An 18,763-nucleotide genomic window follows, 5' to 3' on the forward strand; every position below is an offset into this window, starting at 1 on the left:
GCCTTGCCTTACTAAAGGTGGTAGGGTTTCTATACATGACAAATGCTATTAAGTTGTATTATGTGAAATAGAGGATGCAGTACTTTTGCAGCTTAACTCCAAATAGGCCCTGAAACTCAGCCCTGAAATATCTCAGTCTCTGCTGTCTTGATTTTGACAATTGTTGGGTTTTTTGGGTTTTTTTTTGTCTTTTAATTTTATGAAAGTGAAATCTGTGGAGTACACCTTATTATAAGGTCATTTTGACCCTTCATTATAGCACCCTGTCAGTAGTAGTGATGTTTTTGGTTTAACTCTTGCTGAAAATGTCCTACAGGTGCTGCTAAATTGTACAAAACTGGTTAAATCACTTGAAATGTATAAGGGTGTAAAAATATTATCATATAGAGTCTTTTGCAAAAATGATCTTAGTATATACACTATGTAGAGAGAATTAAAAAGTCGAATATCATATCACCAGATAAATAGACACAGAACATTTCAAATACAATTTATGTGTCCCTGAATGGCTTTCTCTACAAATCCAGTCAAAGCATGTTAACAGTGTTTGATGTGATCACAACAGGGGATGATGTGAAGGGTGAAGGTCAAGGTTTTAACTTACAGGGTAAACTTGATGTTGATGGCATATCGGATGACTTCAAAAACAGCTGTTTGCAATTTTAAAAAAAGAGGCATAGTTATTTGCTTGCTTTGCTTTGCTTTGCTTGCTTGCTTGCAACATTACACACCATCGGAGACCAGTCTCCATGGCATGCATGTTTGATAGCCAGTGGAAAACTAGGCCACCTCTGGGAGTGTGTGAGTGTGGGCCAGTGTCCAAACACTGTCATGTGTGGTCTCAGGAGGGAACAAAAGACAAAGAGTCATTATCTTCTCAATTTCCGAAGAAATCCAAGAAGAAATAAATGCAATACTTGAGAAACAATATTGCCTCTTTGAAGCTGAAATGAATGTGTTTTCAGTGTAAAGGGTATATAAGTGTTAGAGTTGCACGCATTTTTTTTATTAAACGTGGAAAGTTCTGTACTTAATTAAACTATACTGATTCTTAAAGATTCAGAGTTATCTACATGCAGAATCATTCATGTGGGTTAGATCAGGTCTTTGTACAGTTATTGGTGTGCAATTCATCAAAACAGCACAAATAGAACAGTCAAATCGGCATGGATGAGCGTATCTATGTGTTGATTTGCCAGTCTGGGCTCGGTCACAAACACCTCCCTCTCTCTATGTAACGTACGCTCCACCAGTGACTCCTATAAACATGTTGTTGACGCCACAGTCAGGCAGAGATAGGATACCTGGTCGGCCTGCACCGTCCCCTCTGGCGCGCTCCAGGAGAACAGCATGTTCACAGATAGGCGACGGCTGCTGCTGTTGCGAGCTGTACTGAGCATCTGTGCCTTTAAAGACTTGTAAGTGCGCCTCTACGAGAGCCCGCAGTCAACTTCCCACAACCCCGACGCGCTCGGCGAGTAGAGTAGAGCTACCTTGACTATAAAGGCACTGGCTCACCTTCACAGCTAGACCCATGGAATAATAACTATGGAATACCACTGGATACTACTGTCTGTATTTTTACAGTTAACCTTCCATCCAGGTAAGGCTGAGCATTTGCACTTGATGCGCCAGTTTATGAAGGCAACTTGTTGCTGTTCACTTTGGAACGGGTCGACTATATCTTAATGACTGTAGGTATCCAGTAAATTAATCCACATTATATTGAATTCAACTGAATTGTATTGAAATGAATTGAAATGGATTGCTCCGCATCGGCCTCATGGTGCATTTCTCCACACTTGTCTTTGTTCTAGTAAGTGCAGTCAAACCTAAAGCCCGCTGATAAGAAAACCTGAAGTCACCGAAACCTCACGAGGAAAGTGGATAGCTACTTTGGGTGATGATGTGGAGCGCACAACATTAATAATTTATGTTTCATTCGGGGGACAGAGAGCCATTAACAAAAAGTAATGCAACTTTGGAAGTAAAGCAGGATGCCGAATAATGTACATGACTGCGATCGATGCCAAAATACTTTTTGGATCGTGTTATGTTCGATGAAGTCGACAGGTTCGTCCGGTTTTCTGTAGACATTATGGAAATAATGTCAACCGCGATTCCTGGGAAGCATAAACAAGATCAGCTGCTATATCCAGGGTTGTTTGCCATGTTTATGTCATTTCTCACCATTTGCATAGCCTAGGTGTTAAATATTGCCACATGTGTGACTTGACACCAAGCCGTTTAGACGTTTACCCCACAGCCCGGGCTGGTTTGTTTTGCTTTGCTCATGGCGATGGATTGTGGCATATTGTAACTATCATGGCTTGGCATCATCTTTAGAGTCTTACTGCTGAGATCAAAGTCGATGAACAGCCAATTTGTACATTTTTACTGCCTTTTTGTTATACAAATATGTTTGAGGCTTGCTTTAGTTGATGTTTTACTTTTAAAGGTTTTTATTCGGTTTAACTGTAAATTCATCATTTGAAATTTGAACTTTTTATCATGTCGAGAAAACAGAGGGTGGGATTTCCCCCAGAGATAATTGGCAAATTTATGGAAATCTTTCTTGGCTTGGCACACAAACACTATCCATCTGTCCCGTAACACGCGGTGAACCATAAAGTGTTGCTGTTTAACTTTGCGCTCCTTTGCGCCCCCGGTGCGTCCGTGGAGCCTCGCTCAGAGCTGAGCGGGATCAGGTGGACTGTGTTTTTCGGCTTCATTTCCATCCTATGGTCAGCCCATGGGAAGCCGTTGATGTCCATGTTGATATCATCAGGGAATTTGAATGACTGCCACATCTCGGTGTGCTCAGGCTTACCTGTCATGTGATGCAATCAGGCACGCCATGAAGTTTGCCTTAAGCCCGTCTACGCAGGCTGCAGACCCAATTCACTTTTACCATGTTTTTCTTTGCTCTGCTCCAATTTCTTGTGCTATTTAATGGTTTAATAAATGTGTTCCTCATACATCACGAACAACTGTAGGGTCCTCTTTTATTATCTTAACCTATTTGCCGTGTTGACTGCCAAACCATTATCTGAAATTCCACAGTTGTTCGGCAAATATTTAGGACAAGACACTGCTGGTTCTGCAAACACAGAAACCGTTAACACTCTCTAAATATAACCGTCTTCGCTGCTTGCTGTTGCATGATACTGATCATTTACGATTTAGATTAGATTAGATTATTTTATTTCGAATGTGTAAAACAAGATCAGTCTGTCATGGCATCACACCCTTGCCACCATGTTATCTCTATACATGACAAATATTGTGCATCTTGTAGTTGAAGTGTAGGCTGTGGGAAAGGGAGAACATTTGACTTCATATGTATTTATTTGTTGTAACAAAAGAGGGGTGAGTGGATGGAGAGAGCATCTTTGTCTGCTGCACCTTGTTTCACCAGAGGAAGCTGCAGCCACTGTCCTGTAGTGTTACTCACTGAGAAACTCACTGGTGGGTGAGTACCGAGTACCTTGGAAAGCTGCTTGGTGATGTTTTCTCAGGGAACAGGAAACATTACTCATTCACTTTCCCCACCTGTTTTCAGTTAGTGCAGCAGATTACATCTTTGGGTATAGCTGCTCCTTTGAAAACATCCATTTTACAGTACACATCACGCCCAGCTCCTGCGATACACATTTGTTTTATTTTATAAACCGTGACTGGTTAAATTCTCACGAAGGAGTTTCGTGTTTACCGCTGTAGGACTTCATTTGAATTACTCTGTCATGTGATTACAGAGATGTACTCAGATGTCAAGAGGTTGAGGGTGCAATCTCTGGTCTCACTACAAGCTCCTTTACCTGCCACTTTACATTATGATAGTCAGAAATTAAAGGCCTAATAAGTGCTTTTTGATAACAATATAAAGTCTATTCACAGATATAAACAAACTGGGCTTTTAGGCTTTGTTTTTCTCATACAACCATAATAATAGATTTTTTAAAACTTAGACAAACCAGAATTATTATCCTTTATATATAGGTATTGTAAAGTGTTTCTGTACCAAAAAGTTCGTTAATCAATTTGGGAGTGATCGCTCGTACAAATCTCATGTTTTGAAGTTTGCTGGTGGGACAATCCTGTTGTTTACATTTGGATCAGGGATTTTACCTTTAAGCTGTCATGATACACATGAGCCTTGTGGGGTTGGAAGGTGTTGACAGATCTTGACTTCACAGTGGGAAGGTGGTTATCCTGCAAAGTGTGGTGAAAAGTAGACTGCTTTGAAACATATAAATAACACAAAATCATGAAATCGGCATGTTGGCTATAACTTCATTCCTATTTTAGGCAACGCAAACCCCACTATCACCCCTGCCGGCCCCCACCTTGTCGTCCAGCTCAACGCACCCTTCAGCCTGCGTTGCCAGGGTGAGAAGGACATGCATTGGGAGCGGGAGGACCGGCTGAAGGTGCGGGGAGAGAGCAAAACTGTCGGGATGTCCACTCTGCGCATCAACAGGGCTCAGCCTATTCACTTGGGCCGCTACATCTGCCTGGAGGAGAGCTCCGGGGAGAACGCATCCATCTACATCTTTGTGAAAGGTAGCTGGATGTGAGCATATGTAGATGATTTGTGGTTGTGTTATGTATCCGTGTGTGAGAGAGAAACATGATGATGATGAAATTGAAACAGAAAACAGCAGAGGAAAACCTTTGGCTGGGAACAGTGTGTGTGTGGGTGTGTTTGCAGGCAAAGTTGTTTTAAACATTGCCCCAACAGGTACAGTAGATACTGTAGCTATTTATTGAGTGTGTGACTGAGTTTTACTGTATCTCCTGCTGTATATGGCTCCACATCCTCTTGGCTCACTGCCATCACTGCAGGCTTATATGCTGATCATTCACCCCACAATCCAAATATCCACCTGTAAGGTAACAATCAGTTTTGTTGAAAGAGCCAGATGTTGACTCAACATCAAAACAATTGATTATGAGCTTGTGCATGAGGTAAACCTTTAAATTATATTTAATGAAATGCCTCTTTTAGATAGGTATCTCTGTTTCGATAACTCAGGCTAGATTACACTTCAGACATGAAGAAACAAGCTACTGTATGCATAGCAATCAAATATCAAGAAGTCAAGATATGACTTCCCAAAGAAAAATGTCAGGAATATGGAGTCTATCATGCATCAGTGTTATATCATGGGAATCACAAACTGAAGTTTCATCAATTCATTGTGCTTACTGCTCTGACACCACCTTCGATGTGCGATTGCATTTTTTGGCAGATCCTGACAATCCGTTCAGAAAATCAATGGTGCGAAACATTCTTACTCGAGTAGGAGAAGCTGCTTCCATCCCCTGCCTGGCAACTGATCCAAGTCTGGTCAACCTGCGCCTGGAAACGTGTGCCAGTAGAGCTCTGGCCTCTGGTCTCCAGTACTCTGCAAGCCTGGAGCAAGGCATCATCATCCACAACACACAAAAGGCCTATGAAGGATGCTATGTGTGCACAGGAATGCTCAGGGAAGAGCACGTCAGATCACGTGACTATCATCTGACAGCGAAACCAGGTAAACCAATGTAAACACAGGCATGTGTTTACAGCACTAGTTCTATCACAGTCAGGACTCTGACGCATTTATGCAAATTTCAATTGAGTTTGTTTTCTTTCAGTCCCTGTTGCTCCTCCTGTGATTGAGATGCAGGCGCCCAAAAGAGTGATTCTCACCTGGGATGAGAGTCTCTTACTCACCTGCAACACCACAAACGTCAATGGAGAAATTAAGCTGAAGTGGGTCCCCCCACCTGGCTCGGTGAGACCCCTCTGCCTCTGCTTTACTGTGTACTGTGCTATTGGTGTAAGATTCGACTTGAATTTTGTCTGTGGAGCCATTTTTGAGTATTGATTGTTGTCTTGTAAGATCTAAAGGGGCTTTGATCAGTTCTATGAGACATTTTACTGAAGATTTAGGAAATACAAGGCTGTCCTGGGGACTTACAACCAGCACTAGTGTTATTTTTCTAAATTCACTGTAAAACTGGCTTATAAATAATCTTTTATATACATGTCAGAAATGTTGTGAATCAAAATGGTAACTACCTGCCAGTTACATTGATTACTGTCTGGGAATATAAAAATGTGTTCCATCCAAGCTGCCACAACTAGTATTTAAAAACTACAAAGATTTAGTAGAAAAGTAGAATTTTAATACACACAAAAAACTTCAGCCTGGTGCACTGATGCACTATTTTTTCAGTATGTAGGTCGAAAAAATAGATTCAACTACTTTCAAAAGAATTTTTTGTACTGAAGAGCAGAGAGTGTGGATGAGAGAAGTCAAACTCCTGTGTAGTTGATATCAGGGGTTGTCTGTTCTTATAGATGAAAGTGAAAGGGGTCATAGTTCATGCTATCTAAGCCTCAGGATCTTGGCCGTGTGGTTGTGTGTGTTTGCATGTGTTTGCATGCAGGCACTTGTGTGTCTGTGTTGGTGTTTGTGTGCTTGGCAAGGATAGACATGCAGACGGGGTTAATCTCTAGAGATCTCTGGGCGTTGACAGGGTGCCGTCTGGTATCCACAGCAACCACCAAAGGTTGACGGTGCTTCACGTATCCTGACCGAGGACTTCACTCACATGCGCAGTACCACGTTGCACATAGCAGCGGTCCGACCACAGGATGCCGGGATGTACGAGTGTGAAGCCGAGAACGAGAAAGGGGTCAGCAGGAAGTCGGTGCGGCTTGATGTTTATGGTGAGTACATGAAGAGATTTGTTTTTGGTTAAAGCTACAGTCAGTAGATTGACCTACTTTTGACATCATAAAATATTAAATGAAATGTGTCAAAATTTTACTGAGCAATAAGGGGAAATTTTAAGCAAAACGTTTGACCAGCCAATCACCCATAGCTGGCATTTGACTCGTAGCAGTTTCGTGATGAATCTCTTAATATTTCATCTCAAAAATACAAACAGCAGCTTTAAGTTGACCCGTTTTCATGAAATCGGAATATTAACTGTTCATATTTGGAGTGATACGGTGTGTGTTGTCTTGCCCCGTCGCTTGTGACTGTGAGGTCGTCATGTGCATGTGTTGGGTTACTCTGTGATTTGCCAGTAAGTCTCTCTAAACGAGAAGTGAAATCATTCTCTGTCCAATGAATAAAGACTGTGTTTTACTGCTGTAAATCCCGTAGCAATAAATCATTTAATTATCTTTCAGAAAAAGGATTCATCAAGTTAACAACCATAAAGAACAGGACCATCCATGTCCGTTCAGGAGAGAGCTTGTCCCTTAATGTTGACATGGAAGCTTACCCAAAGCCGCGCATCACCTCCTGGAGCTTCATGGGCCACGCGCTGAGGAACACAACCGACCATGTCATCACCACACACAGTCATGAGTACAGGTGCGACAATAACACATAGACACACACTTGTTTTAAGTGTGACTTACCCCCAGTCTTACCACATAGATGAAAATGTTCATTACCGTCTTGGGATGGAATTTAACACCTTTGGTTTGGAGGTGACAGCAGGTCATCAGGGGTACTGAAGCAACAACTACACTTGTTGCAGCTCCCTGAGAAATACAGCTTACATTTTTAAAAAGGCCTCGGGGTTCCTAGTGAAACGAGAACTGTCAGAATATAAATGGCTTTTGTGGAAAATGAAGCCATGAAAGATCTGCAGTATTACCTCTGTGCTGCTGCTAGAAATATGACATAATATTACCAAAGGCTGCATGTTCAGCATAATGCATTTTAGATCATGCTTCACAGTGTGTGAAACAAACATTTCTTTTAATATGGCAAGACTAGGACGTGACCTTTAAGCTTCAATTGGACATGAGAGAGCACAGTTCTTCCAATTCTTTTCACTATGTTAAAAAATCAATAAGTCAATGTCAGTAACTGTAGAAAAATTGATTCCTAAAGTAGCTTTAGAGAATAACTGTGTAAAAAACACTGCAAAAGAGTTAATCATTTTCTGTTAATGCTTTGCATGTGTACTCTGTCGATGAACCGATTTGTATAAAAGAGAAGAACACAAAGAGAGGAGTGGTTGTTATCTGAAATGCAAATATCTTATCCAGCCAGACGTGAGAGATAGGAAGCTGCTTGGGGGGTTTTTGTATTTATGGACAATGAAAGCAGCAATAACATTTTAACAATTGATGTAATTACTTTATGTTTAGGTACAGCAGCGAGCTGAGATTGGTGCGACTGAAAATGTCAGAAGGTGGAGTTTACACCTTTCAAGCTTCCAATGGTGACGCATCAGTAAACCAGACATTCACCATCTTTGTAATCAGTAAGTCATTGTGTCATCGATTGTGTTAAAGGTTTCTTGTTCCCTTAAGCTACGTAATAAATTCCATTCCTCACCAATGCATTCACCTTTAATTGTTGGAAAAGTGTTGAATGAAGTCTCAACGCACCCATTGTGATTCATACTTGGCTGATGTTCAATACAGTTAAATGCCATGCAAATAATATGTGCCTTATCTGACATTTCATGACATTAATTTGTGTGGCTTAGGTAAACCTGAAATTGTGTCGCATGAGGGCCCGGTGGATGGACAGGTACGCTGTGTGGCGGAGGGGTTCCCTGCCCCACAGATCACCTGGTACTACTGTGAGCAGCCCTATGTCAGGTGAGGTTATTGGGCAAGGCAGCTCAACCAATGAACAATTGAGTATAAAGTTCACAAAGGCCCTGAAAACCTGTTTTCTCAATTGTTTTTTTTAACTATTTGGAACTGATGGTTCAAATGGTTTGGGTTAATTAAAATGACAGATTTCCACATTCCGTGGTTCTCAATGGCATGAAGTGGCCAGACAATGGCGTCATACCTCTATACACCAATGAATGTTCAGAGGTTGTTTGCTTATGTTTCCAGGCCACTGTCAATCTGTTCAAACCATACATATAGCTGAGTTTTGTGAGTGTTAAATTTGAAATAGATAACACCTAAAGATTTTGCTTACGACATTTTAACTTTTATTGTTGCTTATTTGGCATTATTTAATGTTAAAGATAAAGATTTAAAACTTTCAAAAGAATTTCGAAAGTTTCAAGTGGCTTTTAGAAACAACATAAGTGTAAAAAATACCCATGGTCTTTCAATCTCAACGTTTATTCATATTCCTTGGTGAAAGTTTGTGTTCATTTCTACTTTAGTTTGACAGAGATAAATAAGTACAGTACATATATATGTATATGTATATATGTATAAACATATAAATGAGACTAATGTGCTGGTCTCATGTAATAACAGTACTGAATGTGCACCGACACTACAGCCTGAAATAATTACTAGGATTGGAAACTGACATGAGGCAAATTGGCCATCAGTTTTGCTAACAAAGAGAGCAAAAACTGCCAAATCAAAATCAAAAGCAGCTATGTTATGTTTCAACATGCAAACAAAAAATCTCTAAAGCTTTTAAATGACCAGACTCATGTTTGCTAAGCAATTTCACAGCTTTTACAATGTGTGTTTATTATATTCACATGGTTTCTTTTCAGTAAAACACTACTTATAAGCATTTTGTCTGTTAAAACAGCATTAATATAGTGTCTCTTTTGGTAGTTTTGGAGTTTTGCTTTGTGTCTGCACACAGCACCACTCACTTATTGCAAGGCATCAACCCACCATTTAAGAAAGAAGTCTTACACTCTGACTATTACAAAAACAATGTGAAGTGCACCTCGAGGGTCCTTAAGGTCACACTAAAGACACATTGGATGAAGGCAATAATGATGATGAAGGTGGAATGTTGGATTGTGGGGTTTGAAGAGGCTGACTTGTGATTGGTTGACTAGAAAAGGGGATTGGAAAAGAATTGACTTGTGATTGGCAGGGGCCAAGTTCATCTGCCTGGATACAACTGGACAACAGTATATCTTGTGTCAAAGTGTGTTGCAGGAGGGGCACCTAGTTGCCACAGCAAGTCCAATCCTAAGTGGCAGAGGCAATGAATCATCCATAATTATCTCAACTTTATCCACTCATTTTTTAATAACAATCAAATCCAATTAACACTCATCACATACAGGCACGTAAACAGATATATATAAAGAGAAACTAATATGACCTGAGTTAGCTTTTGACCAGAGGGCACATAGATAAGAGCATTTTTTTATGATGCCATGCTGTGAAGTAGGTAGCCTTTGATTCATTATAAAAATTCACCTTTGTTTCGTGAGCACAGAAGGAATTTGCCACTGGTGTTATGATTTCTGGTGAAAGTAACTGCTGGAAAAAAAGGTGTTTTCATTACTCAGGAAAGGAATGTTAGCCTTGCAGAGACTTAGGCTAGAGATGCCAAAGAGTCCTGACAGAGACAATTGATGAATAGCTCGGTGATCCCGTCAGCCCTCAGTCAACAATGTATAATCTTCTGTCTTCAGGTGTTCCCAACAGGTGAATGCCACCCAGGAGGAGCACAATATCATCACTGTGACACTGTTCAGTCCCATGTTTGGAAAGACGGAGGTGGAGAGTCGGGTGAACGTCAGCAGGGGACGGTTCAATACCCTGGAATGTGTGGCCACAGTGGAAGGAGAGCAGGCCTACACACTATTCTCTATCAGTGGTGAGTTGAGGTGTCACACATATGAATTAGTACAATAGGATGCATGGACACGCAGGTCACGTGGTATTAAAGGGGGTGTCGGCGCCTGGCAGTCTCATGTTTTGTTGCTGAATTGTTATAATCCTCTGCATGTCCTCACCTTCGGATAAGAATTAAGTGCAACAAAGTCGACAGCGCGAGAGAGGACGCACAGACGTGAAAATCCTCTCGTTTCAGATTGCAGATCTTTGTTCACCTGTTTTCAATTTTATGAAAATTCTGTTTACTAGAGTAATCTCAGCGACTTTAAAGCTTCTGTCTGTCACCTGCCTGTGACTCCCTGCTCTATGGACTTAAAAACAAAGTTATAAGTTTATCCCTCTGTAACGCCCTCATGGGATTTATTCCTCAACTCAAAATATTTACTAAAAGCATGATTTGGGTGAGGATTAACCCTTAAATGTGGCCTTCTAGTTAGAGGTTGGTCTCATAAAATCTGTTAGGTAAACATTAGCACGGAGAGATAAGTCAGACAAGATTGGCTACGATAACATGTTGTCACTTACAGATAGGAATTAGCTTTAGTCCATTGTTTACTCTATGACTCCAAATCCACTCTGTTATAACGGTTTCCCCATCTGCTGTGTAATGTCCCCAAAGTGGTAACTGAAAGTATAAGAAGTTGTCCCTGCCTGAGCTTTGAGACCCGGGTTTATGCAGGCCACGGGGGGCTAAGTGTGGCTACAGCGGGTATGTGGGCGAGCATTATGAGGGTGTTGAATGTTTGCAGCCAGACAAGACAGGCCTTTGGGAGCGTGGTGCTGAGGATTTTTGTGCTTCACAGAGTAACAGCAGACCAGGCGGAGGCGCTGAGAGTGTGGAGCGCAGTAGGAGTCCTGGCAGTGCTGGGAATTCTGGGGCTGTGGGAGGCTTGGAGGTGTCAGTGAGCTGCAGCAGAGAATACACCGAGCTTTAGAAACCACTGACAGGTTTACAGGGGATTAGTTCCTGCAGACTCTGCATTCTCAGATTTGAAGTGGAGAGAAAGCTTCTTATCTCTAAAGAGCTTATTACACCCCACTGTACAGAGGAGCTAAACAATAAGGCATCACAAACAGCCAGACACAAAGGAACAGAACACTGATTACGTATAATTACTCACCAGCACAGCTGTAAAAGCAACAGAAATACAGTAAAATACTGTATAATCAAAAGGGATTAAATGCAGTTAACAAACAAAATAAAGTTGCAGAATTTGCAAACAAATAAAAAAAGCAGAGAACCTTACAGTCAGTATACATAAATAATTGGATTAGTGTGCTGTGATTTGACCAAAGAGGGCATCACTATAACTTAGCCCTCAGTGGCTTACCTTAATGCCCCTTTGCAATGTCATTCAGAGTGTAAACATGGAAAACCACTGAAAGAGTCACTGTCTGACTCTATTGCCACTGCTCTCATACTGTTTACACCTTATGGTGCCTAACAGTAGCATTTTTTGTGTCTCCCTGCAGAGAGAACTGTTCCTCATGATCTGTTCACCCCTCTGCTAATTGGCTCCGTATCAGCAGCAGCCATCCTCTGTCTTGTCCTCATCATGCTGTTGTACAAGTACATGCAGGTAAGACAGCTCGGCTTTCCCTGCATGGCACACCCTCTACAGATTTTGAGACACAACGAGTAAAGAAATAAACCCGAGTGTGTCGAAACCCTGTGAGTTTATTTGTATCACTAATTTGCATTTTGTTTCTGTCTTTGTTTGCCTTGGTGACAGAAACCCAAATACCAGATACAGTGGAAAGTTATCGAAGGCATCCATGGAAATAACTATGTGTACATTGACCCCACCCAGTTACCGTATGATCACCAGTGGGAGTTCCCTCGAAACAACTTGCGTTTTGGTGAGCACCTTGAACTCCTCCCACACTACAATCACAAATTAATTTAAAAAAATTAAAAAGTGATGTGTGCTATATTGAAGCCTCTATAATTCTATTAATCTTTCATTTCTGACGCACCGTGACACTGAAATATAGATCCTGGTTGTCTTACGTGTGCAATAAGTCACCGGAGGAGCAGAATGAAATGGAGATAAATGGAGGTTTGACCCAGTAACAGTCTCAGTAATAAAGCCTAACAGTGCAGTTGGCATGACATCATCGCTGCCACCCTCAGGCTACTTCATGCTGATTGACAGACTCTGTTTTCTGTGTATGTGGACACGGCATTAAGGCTTGAACCATATCTGTGGTCATTACAGATGAACCAGTTCCACAGCTCATTAATGGAGAAACCCCACTCCCTCATTGCAAACACAATATTGTTGACATATTCTGGGTGTTGTTTTTAACAAACCTCCTTAAACAGGATCCTGCGTGTCCTGGTGCCTACGTACACAGCCCGGGGGCTAAAACTGGTGTTGTCCTAGGAACGCTGGCACGGGGCCAGTTTGTGGGAGGGGAATCAGGATGGGGAATAACAGTTTTGTGTCTGTCTTCTTGTGTTCAGGGAAGACACTGGGATCTGGTGCATTTGGAAAAGTGGTAGAAGCAACTGCATATGGACTGTCCAAAGCAGATTCAGTCATGACGGTGGCTGTGAAAATGCTCAAATGTAAGCACACACATGCAAATGAAGTGGAACAAGCACAGTCTAGCAAACTATGCTATACGTATCTATATGATAAATGTGTATAGTAGCTATATTAATGTATGAATGAATGATTTCTCTGAAGGTGATGAGAGACAGGCAGCTATTATGTGAATATTTTTACTAGAGAGTTTGCACACTGCTGCCAATAAACATATTTAACTGACACCTATTATTTGAATTAGCCTCCAGCAATCATGGTTTAACTTTAGCTCGCTTTACTTCTAATCCTTTTGCTGATTGTGTTCCAACATTTATTTTTTTCCCGTTCAACAGCAAGCGCTCATGCCACAGAGAAAGAGGCACTGATGTCAGAGCTGAAAGTCCTCAGTTACTTGGGAAACCACATGAATATTGTCAACCTGCTGGGAGCCTGCACTGTTGGAGGTGCGACAGCCATGTTGTCTTGCATTATAATTATATAATAATAACAGTACAACTAGAAACTTCAGACATTGTTTGCAACATTTAAGATGATTTAATTCCTTCTGATTCTTGCATGTCAGTATGTGTATTGAGTCATACGTTCATATTGCTGCTACCTTTTGACTTTTTAAATCTGCTGTTTGTTATATTTCTGGAAGGGTCACTGACATGAGGCATGTTTTTTCATCTGCAGGCCCTACACTGGTGATCACGGAGTACTGCTGCTTCGGAGACCTCCTTAACTTTCTACGCCGAAAGAGAGAATCCTTCATCTGCTATAAGCTTGAGGAAGACTGCTACTACCGCAACGTCATGCCGCAGAGGGACGCAGCTGGGTCAGGTTCTTTTATTTGTATAAAGAATGGGAGTGTGGTTTATTGTATATGCAAGAGAAAAGAAAGTACTAGTATTTACTATCCAGAACGTGCGTAGGAGGAGGGTATTTGGACGGCAGTGTGCCTATGTGTGACTGTGCTCAGCTCAGACCAGACTGCTCCTTTCCTCTTCACAGTGACAGCTTGAACGGCTACATGACCATGAGGCCTTCTGCTGCTGGCAACCTGCCATTCAGCTCATCCTCTGAGAAGAGACGCTCACTACGCAAAGGCAAGCCAGCCATTCATCATTCATCAAATTCTTCAGATTTAATAGACACAGAAAAAAGTTGGAAATAGTAATTTTTGGTCCCATTTGTCCCTTCAGGTGGTTCTTACACTGAAGCAGATGTGGAGAGTGAAATGTTTAACGAAGACGGTCTGTCTCTAGACACTGAAGACCTTCTCAGCTTCTCCTACCAAGTGGCCAAAGGCATGGAGTTCTTAGCCTCCAAAAACGTGAGCATCCATTCTACATGCAGATTTTAAAAAGACAACTATCAAGCCAGATTTTTGGATAAATCTGGATGTGAATGTGAATGTGGACTGTTTTTTTAAAAACACAAAGCGTGTCTCATGTTTCCACAGCTAGTAAGTGGATCTAAAATGCATGTTAGAGCATGCTGTTGAAAAATTGATCAGTCATGGAGGCAAAGATACTGTGACAAATAAGCTCATGTATCAATGTCAGTGGTGGTGTGTTACGCAGCATCAAATGTGGAAATTCAGTGCCAAGCTGTGTTGGGAAAAAGCACTTCATTCATGACTAATGTTATATTATTGATTGGTCATGTTGACAACACCTATCACCAGATGTTATACGCAGTGGTTTGCTTTGTTTTCCAGTGCATCCACAGAGATCTAGCAGCCAGAAATATCCTCCTGACTCAAGGAAGAGTGGCAAAGATCTGTGATTTTGGTCTGGCACGGGACATCACCACAGACTCCAACTATGTAGTCAAAGGCAATGTAAGTCTACACTAACAAAGTGACACTTCATGAAAGTCCTACTGCACTGCATCAGTTCTCAGGTCTCCAGGTTTGGAACTGTTTAAATCAATTTGCAAAGTAACAAGTGAGTTTATTGGTGTGCTCTTGCCTTATCCGTCATGCCCTCACTTGTCAGAGCATGTGTTGATGCAACCCTACTCCTTAGGGACTGTTCCTCTCTCTAGAAAGCACATTTTAGCCTAAGGTGTATGAGGATAAGTCATCTAAGAAATATAATAATATATAATAAAATAATAAATAAAATAAAATAATCAGCAACTTGAGCTTCTATGAAACTGTAACTTTTGGAAGTTATTTTTTGTTTACGTAATTGATTGTAAAGTCTAGAGTTGCTTGATGTCTGCAAGACAAACATACCTTTGTGTGCAGTATATTGTATCTTGAACATTATGTGTGTCTCTCAACAAACAGTTTTCAGATCAGTATGTGTTTTCTGAGAACTGATAAAATCCTAAAAATAACTCCTCTCCGAACTTAAGGCAAACACTCCCTTTAAACTTATCATGTGTTTGTTTCATTGCTCTACTTACATTGTTAGCCTTAGGACAGTGTAGTACACATGAACAGCTGTTGAGGCTTGTGTGGCTGTAGTTACAAGCCTGATGTGCATGTGACAGCTGTGATCTGTCATGTGCATACGATGTGTCACATCTTGTTTGAAAGCTATCACAGTAAAATAACATTTCTCAGGATAAAATGGGGTGTAATTTTCCATCTACGCACTTTCTTACAGGCTCGTCTGCCAGTGAAATGGATGTCTCCAGAAAGTATCTTTGAGTGTGTGTATACGTTTGAGAGTGATGTGTGGTCCTACGGCATCTTGCTCTGGGAGATCTTTTCACTAGGTATGTCTATCCATCCTTTGTGTGTCTTTGTTTTTGTTATTCTGGCTGTCCTGTGTGTTTTCAGAAGCACATAGTGTAACAGAATCTCTCTGCTTAACATAGGAAATAGTCCTTATCCTGGTATGCCTGTGGATGCCAAGTTCTACAAACTGATAAAAGAAGGATACAGACTGGATGCGCCAGACTTTGCACCCAGTGAAATGTAAGTATGAGTGAAATATGAGCGTGTGTAAAAGGTGTTAAAAGGGAAATGCAAGTTAGCGCAAAGGATCATAGGAGAGATTGGTGTGGTTGGCTAGCTGGAGGTGGTGAGACTATGAAAGAATGTAATGTGGGGGATTTGAAAAGCAGCCTGCTCTCATCCTGTTGCGTTTGGCTTTTCACAAGCATATAACTATAGAAAACTGGGGACATTTTAAAACTCCTGGGTGGAACTGAGAAGAGAAAAAAAGACAGGCAAAGAAAAAGAAAGGGGATGTAGACAAATACAACTGTTTGTGTGGACATATGCTGTTTTGCAGGTATCAGATTATGCGGTCCTGCTGGGATGCTGACCCCTTCAAGAGACCCCCCTTCAGGAAGGTCGTGGAAAGGATTGAACAACAGTTGTCAGATGCCACTAAGCATGTAGGTCACAACACTTTGAGATGTTTTACTTTCTCTATAAAAGGTTAGAAATTTTTTTCAGAGCAAATAATGACTGAGGCTAACATGCCAAGTGCCGACTGCTGCTGTTTTCAAAGCTACCTCTAGAATGTTCAGACATAATTCAGCTGAAGGTCTGGGGCCTCACACAGCATGAGCATATGTCTTTGAAGTCGTTGGTCATCTGATGTACACATGCTACATATGAGGGCTTCCACTGTTCTCAAAACTTTCCACTTGCGCCACAAAAACTTTGATCGTTTTTCATGTGATAGGCTTAAAAGGGACAGTTTGACAATGGGAAATATGCCTATAGATGAGAAGATCAATGCAACTCTCGTGTTTGTGCATTAAATATAAAGCTACAGACAGGAGACAGTTAGCTTAGCTTAGCTTAGCATAAAGACTGGTAATAGAGGGAAAACGTTAGCCTGGCTTTGTCCAAAGCTAAAAAATATGCGTTCCACCAGCTCCAAAGCTTACTGTAGCACTTCTTGGTCAGGCGCAACATGTTAAATCATGCTTATTTAATTCGTACAAAAAACAAATGGGAACCAATTTTTTTTTAGGAAGTTACTGCGCCTGACCAAGAAGTGCTACAGTACAGAACCGTAAAGTCATAACCAATGTTTTCACTTGGGTTACTGTACAGATTAAAGGTGTAATATACAACAGCTGGATGTCAGCAAACTAACATTTGCTCTATAAAGATATAGTGGAGTAATGGCGACCTGAGCAGAGAATGAAGTCACACTCCCTCTGTGTGTGTTGAAACCCAAGCCTCTCTGTTCATATTTTGATAGCTAGTCTGACCGTGCCTTCATGTTAGTGCATGTGAGCGTGCATGTTAGTCACAAAGTTTCTCATATTACAGCTAAACATGTCTTAGAAGATTTTGAAAACATTTGAAGGAGTGCAGCAACATAATCTTGATCCATATTTGATCAGCTCTGCCAAGTTTAAGAGTCTGATCTGACTTTTTGTGCTTTTTCCAACTTTATTGACGTGCACATTTGCTTTGGTCTGAGATGCTGGTGCTGGTGTGCGACATCTAGTGGGGCTGAATGTCATATGTTGGACCTTTTAATAAACAAGATTTAACATGGTAATTAGTGACCTTTAGATGGTTCTGCTAGTCATGTTTTGTTACCTTTGGACAGAGCCAGGCTAGCTGTTTCCCCCGACTTCCAGTCTTTATGTTAAGCTAAGCTAACAGACCCCTGGTTATGTGCCCGGCAAGAAAGTGAACAAGCATATTTCCCAAAATGTCACTCTATTCCTTAAAGTCTATTTTCATGATGTAACACCACACATATAAAACACTGAGACACATTGTGCAGATGAGATGAATACTGTAGTTTCACTAAGATGTTTTAACAAAGTGTGTTCCCTTTCTTTCTCTCCACCACGATGTTCAGATTTATCTCAACTTCAGCTCCAAGCTTCCAATGACGCCAGGAGCCAGGGAGGAGCCGAGTTCTCAGAGCGCAGCGCTTCACCTCAATTCAGTCAGCAGTCACAGCGCTCAATCCCAGCCCTTACTGGTCCAACACGAGGTCTACCTGGAGGGGACAACCCTCAGAGCCCAATGGGTGTAAGGACCCACCCGATCTGTCTGGCTGCCTCATAAAGTGCCTGGAATGTTCCGCCACAAACCACCCAACACTACACCCGTCCCGCCCGTCCCTGGTACCAATGGCATTTGTTGTCACGTGTCGCAGACAGAATGGTCATTGCCATTTGCTACCAGAAGAACAACAAAGGAAAACTGGCTGTTTATCATTTCTATCACTATTATTGCCTACTGATTACAGGGAGGACAGCTGGACTAATGCTCCCCTGCTCACAGCAAAGAACTTTGAAGTCACCAGGGAGGCGGAGGGACTCTAAAACTGTTGTACATTATCACTGCTATCTGTTTTGTTATTTTGAGTTTTTCAGTCAAATTTTTCCTACATATTTCATAAAAGGTTGTTTTTTGGCACTCCGTATATAACTGAAATGTTTCTTTCTATCTATTTGGAGTTTTTTTTTCTTTTTATGACATTTTGTGTTTTGTTATTCTTTGTTGTTTTTGTGTATTGGACATTTTATGTAGTGTTTTTATTTTGTTTGGCTGTTGCAATTGTCGGAGAAAAAAAAAAAAAGCACTCGAGGCACTTGAACTTCACATCATTCCATACACCACGTACACACCAGCTTTAATTTCTTTTCTTTTTTTATTCTTTTATTGTCAGTATTATTTCCATCTGTTCAGCTTTATGTT

The 18,763-nt window shown here is 41.2% G+C and overlaps 1 protein-coding gene across 1 annotated transcript; it reads left to right on the top strand.

Moving 5' to 3' along the window:
- The first annotated feature begins 1,548 nt into the window (after window positions 1-1,548).
- On the top strand, window positions 1,549-18,293 carry kita (KIT proto-oncogene, receptor tyrosine kinase a). Its single transcript, XM_062423824.1, has 21 exons — window positions 1,549-1,603; window positions 4,309-4,563; window positions 5,253-5,537; window positions 5,641-5,780; window positions 6,529-6,721; window positions 7,190-7,376; window positions 8,165-8,280; window positions 8,509-8,623; window positions 10,384-10,568; window positions 12,062-12,168; window positions 12,322-12,448; window positions 13,056-13,160; window positions 13,473-13,583; window positions 13,816-13,957; window positions 14,134-14,228; window positions 14,325-14,455; window positions 14,843-14,965; window positions 15,741-15,852; window positions 15,955-16,054; window positions 16,374-16,479; window positions 17,916-18,293. The coding sequence occupies exons 1-21, from the start codon at window positions 1,549-1,551 to the stop codon at window positions 18,093-18,095; spliced, it is 2,970 nt and encodes a 989-aa protein (XP_062279808.1). The 3' UTR covers window positions 18,096-18,293.
- The last annotated feature ends 470 nt before the right edge of the window (window positions 18,294-18,763 follow it).

The sequence above is a fragment of the Scomber scombrus genome, chromosome 8 (genome assembly GCF_963691925.1).
Source record: "Scomber scombrus chromosome 8, fScoSco1.1, whole genome shotgun sequence".
Taxonomy (NCBI): Eukaryota; Metazoa; Chordata; class Actinopteri; order Scombriformes; family Scombridae; genus Scomber; species Scomber scombrus.